The sequence below is a fragment of the Chrysochloris asiatica genome, unplaced genomic scaffold, assembly GCF_000296735.1.
Source record: "Chrysochloris asiatica unplaced genomic scaffold, ChrAsi1.0 scaffold00009, whole genome shotgun sequence".
NCBI classification, from domain to species: domain Eukaryota; kingdom Metazoa; phylum Chordata; class Mammalia; order Afrosoricida; family Chrysochloridae; genus Chrysochloris; species Chrysochloris asiatica.
The window spans coordinates 6,976,255-6,983,761 of NW_006408527.1; the positions used below are offsets into that span (position 1 = coordinate 6,976,255).

The 7,507-nt window shown below is 38.0% G+C and overlaps 1 protein-coding gene across 1 annotated transcript in view; it reads right to left on the reverse strand.

Moving 5' to 3' along the window:
* Positions 1-7,507, reverse strand: part of DTL (denticleless E3 ubiquitin protein ligase homolog (Drosophila)) — a 100,379-nt gene that overhangs the window by 51,054 nt on the left and 41,818 nt on the right. The window contains exon 11 of the mRNA XM_006834196.1: positions 7,105-7,217. Within this exon, the coding sequence (XP_006834259.1) occupies positions 7,105-7,217 (113 nt within the window). The remainder of the gene's footprint in view (positions 1-7,104; positions 7,218-7,507) is intronic.

Sequence of the window (7,507 nt, forward strand, 5' to 3'; positions counted from 1 at the left end):
GTAGTTTCGAACTGCTGGCCTTAAGGTTTGCAGCCCAATGCGTAACCACTACGGTACCAGAGTTTTAAATAGACAGGCATTTGCTATTCTGAATTGTAGGGAAGGATACATTCTAGAGGAATGTAGTCACATTTATCATCAAAAAGAACATTTCAAGCTTTATTTGAAAAAGAATGCTGTCTGTGATAGGATAGTATCTATATGTCTATAAGGAAGACCAGTTAAAACTACTACTATTCAAATTTACCCACTAACCACCAAAATCGATGAAGAATTCTACCAACTTCTTCAGTCTGAAATTGACTAAATATGCAATCAATATTCACTGATAATTACTGGTGATTGGAATGTGAAAGTTGGAAGCAAAGAGAAAGGATCAGTAGTTGGAAAATAATGGCATTGCTGACAGAAATGATGCTGGAGAGATCGTAGGATTGAGTTTGTAAGACCAAGACTTCTTCATTGTAAGTATCTTTTTTCAACCATATAAATGGCAACTATACATGTGGACTGAGTCTTGGTGTGGTTAACTTTTAATGTGCTGGACTATAAACTCGATTTGGACCAAAAGGCTGGTGGTTCAAGCTTACCAGCTGCTCCTCAGAAACCCTGTACTGGGTCGCTATGAGTTGGACACCAACTCGACGGCACAGAGTAACAAGTAACATACATGTGGACCTCACCATATGGTGTACACAGGAATCAACTTGGGAAGAGATGATGGAGAAGCTCAAACATCAGTCAAAATAAGCCCAGAGACCAACTGTGGAACAGATAATTAACTGCTCATATGCAAATACACAAGGAGCTCTGGTAGCGCTATGGTTACAAATCGGGCTGTGAACTGCAAGGTCAGTAGTTCGAAACTACCAGCTGTTCCACGGGAGAAAGATAAGGCTTTCGGCTCCCATAAAGATTTACAGCCTGGGAAACCCTGTATAGGGTCACTATGAGTCAGAACCGATTCCACAGCACATAATAACAACAACATGCAAAAACAGGCTCTAAAGGTGAAGAAAAGTTAAAACCAGTCCATGAGAGCCAAACAAAATCACTGAGTATATCCTACCTGAATTTAGAGACCATTTCAAGAAAGGAGTTGATGCATGGATACTAACAACTGTAGACTAGAGGAGCTGGGAGATGACATCAAGAATATCATACACGAAGAAAGCAAAATATCATTAAAAAGACAGGAAAGAAAGAAAAGACCAAAGTGGATGTTAGAAGAGACTCGGAAACGTACACTTAAATGTAGAGTGGCTAAAGCCAATGGAAGAAATTAAGTAAAACTGTGGAATAGAAATTTTCAAAAGACAGCTTTATATGACAAAGTAAAGTATCATAATGAAATATGCAAAGCCCTGGAATTAGAAAATCAAAGGGGAATAACATGCTTACCATTTCTCAAGGTGAAAGAACTGAAGAAAAATTAAAGCCTTAGGTTGCAGTATTGAAGGATTCAATGGGCAAGATATGAAATGAGGCAGGAAGCATCAAAAAAAGATGGAGAGAATATACAGTTACTGCATCAAAAAGAATTGGTCAACATTTAACCATTTCAGGAGACAGCATATAATCAAGAGCCAATGGTATTGAAGGAAGAAGTCCAAGCTTTATTGAAGGCATTAGTGAAAAACAAGGTTCCAGGAATTGACAGAATACAAATGAAACTCATTCTACAAACTGATGCAGCACTGGAATCACTCTTTCATCTGTGCCAAGAGATGTGGACGAAAGCTACCTGGCCAATCAATAGCAAGATGCATATGTGTGCCAATTCCAAAGAAAGGTGACCCAACAGAAGACAGAAATTATTGAACAAAATCATTAATATCACATGCAAGTAAAATTTTGCTGAAGATAATTTTAAAGCTGTTGTGGCAGTATATTGACAGGGAGATACCAGAAATTCAAGGCAAATCCAGAAAAGGATGTGGAACAAGGGATATCATAGTTGATGTCAGTCAGATGGATCTTGGCTGAAAGCAGAGAATACAAAAATGTTTACTTGTGCTTCATTGACTATTCAAAGGAATCCAGGTGTGTGGATCTTAACAAAATATGGATAACATTTAAAAAAGTGGGAATTCCAGAACACTTAATTGTGTTCATGAAGAATTCGTTCATAGACCAAAGGAAAGTGTGCTTTAAAATCAGGAAAGGTTTCAGAGGATTATTTACTCAGTATATAGACCGAGGGTATATGCTATCACCATACCTATTCAGTCTTTATGCTGAGCAAATAATTCGAGAAGCTAGTCTATATGAAGAAGAAAGTGGGATCAGGATTGAAGGAAGTCTCCTTAACAACCTGCAAGACACAGATGACAAAACCTTGCTTGCTGATGAATAAAGCAAAGAGGACTTGAAGCACTTATTAAAGAAGATCAAAGAATACAGTCTTCAATATGGGTTATAATTCAATGTAAAGAAAATGAAAATCCTCACAATTGGACCAGTAAATAACATCAGGATAAATGGAGAAAAGATTGAAAGTTGTCAAAGATAACTTGGATCAACAATCAAAGCTCATGAAAGCAGCAGACATGAAACAAACAATGTATTGAATTAGGCAAATATGCTACAAAAGACCCCTTTAAAGTGTGGAGAAGCAGAGATGTCAGTTCGAGGAGTAAGGGGCACCTGACTCAAGCCATGGCTTTTTTTCAGCCACCTCATGTGGATATGAAAGTTGGACACTGAATAAGGAAGAAAGTACTTGGATGGCGAGTCTCTCTCACATACTTTGGACATGTCGTCAGGAAGGACCAGTGCCTGGAGAAGAACATCATGCTTGATAAAGTGGAAGGTCAGCAAAAAAGACGAAGACCCCAAAATATGAATTAACATAGTGTCTAAACAATGGGCTTAAATATAACAAAAATTGTGAGGATGGTACAGATCAGGCAGTGTTTCATTCTGTTGAACATATGGTTGTGCATAGGTCAAAACCAACTCACAGGCACCTAACAACAACATGCATTGTGGGTATAAACAAAATGGTTGTCTTATACTTTAAATATTGTAATTTTTATAAAAATAAAGGCTTTAATTCAAGTCATGAGGAATTCCAACATTAAACCTCCCAGAACTATCAGGGTACTGCTAGAAATGACTGGTTCTAACCTAGAGACGCCATGAAACATTTAGTATGAGGAGGTTCCAAAATGTTCATGGAAAAATAACATCTTTTCATTTCATTTTTACAGGAACTTTTTGAAGCCACCTCGTTTCTGTTTGCTTAAACATGCAAAGATCAGTACCTTTCCTCACAAAATTTCCTCAGTCTGCCAGGTTGGAAACCAAATCTAATCTTTATTCTGCCATGAGATCATTTACACTTCCTAAAGTGTCAGGCTCGATATTTCGCCAGTCAGTGGGAGAATGACTGGGCCAAATCAGTTTATTTATAACCACTTCAATACTATTCAGAAGCTATATCAGAAATGAACTGGGGGAAGGGAATTAGGAGATTTAGGAATAGAAAATTATACAGAAGAAACAAAAAATGTAAATCTTTTAATTTTTCAATCTTGGGCCTGAGTTAGATCAGATTCTCTTTGCTGGGCAGTTGTTGTTGAATACTGTCGAGTTGGTTCCAACTCATAGTGACCCTGTAGTACAGGGTTTCTGAAGAGTGGCTGGTGAGTTTGAACTGCCGACCTTGTGGTTCAAACTCACCTTGTAGTTGAGTGCTTATCCTACAGCACACCACACCAGGACTCCGGGATGGCAGTGGTGAGGATTAAGAACTTCATCTTCTTCTAAGATCTTAAGCTTTCTCCTTTCATACTGTTTTCTGTGCACATGGCCTCTTTAGCACAGGAATAATGCCAAGACTTGAGAGAATTCTGATCTCTTGGACATGTGGTAGAGTTATAAGACAACCCAAGAGCCTAGAATTGTTTTTAAACCACAGCTCTCCTTATCCCCTTACTTAAACCATAGAAAAGAAAAACAGTCCACAGTGCCATCATTAGTGTGGAGCAGGGAGGTAGACTGTACAAGGTGACACTATGGTATACACAAAACGACTGTTTATACACATTAACAATGCCTAGGAATCACGTGGTTTCATCTGTATGTATTGTAAGAATGCACTGTTTTCATTGCTACCAGTGTTTTTATAGATGCTGATTTGTCAATTTTTCTGTTTTTAGCTATAATATGATAGTAATTAAGGAGCCTGGTATGGTGCTGTGGGTTAATGCAATGGACTGCAAAGTTGCTTTGAATTGCAAAGTTGGAGGTTCAAGCTTACCAGCTGCTCCTCAGAAACTGTATACAGGGTTGCTATGGGTCAGAACTGACTCGATGGTAATTAATATCATCAACAACAAAGTACTGCTGTAGAAGTCCTGGTGTGGTGCTATGGGATAAAACTTGGGACTGCAAAGTTGGTTTGAACTTCAAGGTCAGTGGTTCAAGCTCACCAGCAGCTCCTTGGAAATCCTATACAGGGTTGCTATGGGTTGGATCCAACTCAACGGCACTTAACAACAACTACAGTGTTACTGTAAGAAGCCCTGGTAGTGTAGTGGATTACAAACTGGGCTGCTAACTTCAGGTTCAGTAGTTCAAACCTACTAGTCTCTCTGTGAGAGACATATGACTTTCTGCTCCTGTAAAGATTCATAGCCTTGGAAACAGTGTTATCGGGTCACTATGAGTCAGAATTGACTCCAAAACACACAACCACCGTGACCACCAGTGTTGCTGTGGGTTAGGAGTTAGGCTGCTATGCTAATTATAAGGCTGGCAGTTCAATATCTCCAGCCACTTCAAGGGAAAACCATGAATGAGGTTGCCTGTTCCCATAAAGATTTATAGGGTCACTCCGAGTCAGAATGGACTTGATGGCAGTGTTACTTACTTTGTTTTGTACTCAAATAACTTTTTTGAGAATGAGACGTAATTAAATGAAAAGAAGGAAAGTCAAAACAGGTCAGCTCACTTACTAATAATGTTCTACTAAAGTTATAATTCAATGTAGAAGATTTTACAAAGCAATTTAATTTATGACTCTATTTTCACATTATTCTATGATTAAAATAGGCAATTAACAATACTGAGAATTTTGTATGGTCTGGTAAGGGAAGAGGTCCATAGATGGGGGGCAGAGGTGGAGTGACACCATGAATTACAGCACTGGGTGACACGAGTCCTACGGACGCCACTGTGTGAAACCTCACTAGGAAAATTCAATTTTAGGAGCAGCAAACTTGCCAGGATCTCAAATATCAGAGCCTGTTCACTGAGTTATGTGTAGACAGGCAGGAGAACATCATGTCTGAACCACGTCATTTAGCACTGACATGTGACTCAGCAGAGGAATTCAGAAAGGGTCACACATGAACGTGGTAGCCACTGACTGGATGTCTGAAAACGGGTTATGAGCAGTAGCCAAGAACCTTTAGTATATGTCTTTGAAGGGAGGATGTTATTTCCTCAACCTTTATTCCCTGAAACAACCAACAAAAATGGCCTTTGTGCTAGATAAGGGAGCTAAAGGAACGCTAAGAAATAGAATGAGAATGACAGTTAGGTGCTATAAATAATTCTGTATATAATTATACATATGCATACTTTAACTAAAACGATTGTTTTCAATATACTTCATTATGTTTGGTTATGCTGAAATTAATTTTGAAATTTCGGCGATTTTTTTTTTTAAAGGAGAAAAATAATCTAACTAAATTGGGCAGCAAAATAGTGAAAAAGACAGTGAAGGGAAGAGAAAGGGAAAATAAGAAATGACAGTAAAAAGTAAGATAGGATTTGAAGAAATTTGAATCTCAAAACTTAAAACATAGAAGCATCAAGTCAGAAGCATTTTAGATAAACAAAACTAGGCAAAAAGTCTTAGGGCCAAACGGCAGTCTCAAATATATACACTTTATATTTTTGATAAATTTCATTATAAAAATACAACAAATAACAAAGAGAAAGGTACTTGTAGAAAAACCAGGTACAACATAAAAACAACACACAGAACAATATCTCCACCTAGTGACCCTAAGTTTTTATGGCAGTGTTGCATTTTTGCAACTCTAGGTATGTACAGATATAATTCTGTAGTACTTCTAGTATAGGATGAAATTCAGCTGAAGGATTAATTATGCTATGTGTCAGACAGGTCCTAGGACAACATTAAAGATAAGGATTCCCAGGAGCTTGCGGGACTACAAATGACATACCTTTCTTGCGAGAAGAAATGGATTTGATTATATTGAAACTATGGGCCTGGGAAGGTTTAGACATTATGACTCTAAACAAAACATGGGAACCCTGACGATTCTGTTTACCACTGTCAAAGACACTTATGTAATCATAGGGAAATGCAGACGATACCTAGCTTTTAGTCCGAGGCACACAATGCCTTAATGTTTTACTTTCTCTGAACTTTCCCAGTACTTTTACTCCATGTAAGTGCCTAGCTCACGGTATGCACTCATCAAATGTTGACTTTAATTGTCATCATTAGTATTACTACCTCAAAAAACATTTTTCAGTGGTTCAACAAAGGCTATTTGTTGGGTAAACATTGCAGTCTTCTTCATAGATTTAACTTTCTTCGCTTATAGTGATAACTTTAGAATCAGTTCTTTAAAAAGTAAAAACGTAAATGTAGGTAACACAGAAAGAGACAATTTCTGTAAAAATCCTGAAATTGAAGATGAACCACATATAACGAGAGAGAGTAGAGAATACAATCATTATACACATATTTCTGAGTGACTATCGTATGTTAGACTCCATGAGAATAAGGCTCAAAATTGCATTTTGAATCTGTTTAAGAACACAGAGCAGAAAAGGTAGCACAGCATGTTTTTCTAAGCACCAGAACAAAATAGTTGAATTTTCAAACTCCTGAGAATGTGTGAAATGTTGGAGGATATGGATGTCCAATTTCTGAGATGTTCTGGACACAGAGCATCACACACTCTGTAAATCAGAGTGAGGGTTTGGGATGTCAAGATCCAAGAAGCAACCTTGGATAAACATCTAATGTAGATGTTTAGAGTTTATAAATCCTTAAATTTATCACACCTTAGATAGAATATTTGCAAGAATACTTCAGTTTCACATTTAGCAACTTACCTTCCAGATGTATGCAGCTTCATCACTTGAGCCACTGACTAAAAACTGGTTGTCTGGACTAAGACTGGATTTAACGTAAAAGGTCGAGTTCTGGTGTCCACTGAAGATAGCCACTGTCAGAAGAAAATAACCAAATTACTTGGCTCTTGTTATTTCCAGTTTCAAATAAGTGCATGCAGGCAACAGATCTGCCCTACCATGTTTTATCAAAGCAGATGGTCAAGCTACTGTTGTTAAGTGCCATCATGACAGTTCCAACCCATAGCAACCCTGGGTAGGGTTTCTGACGAGCGTTTGGTGAACCTGAACCGCCGACCTTCAGTTCAAACCAACTTTGCAGTCCAGCGCATTAACCTACAGCACTACACCAGGTCCCTAGTCAAACTTTTATGTTGTTGTTGTT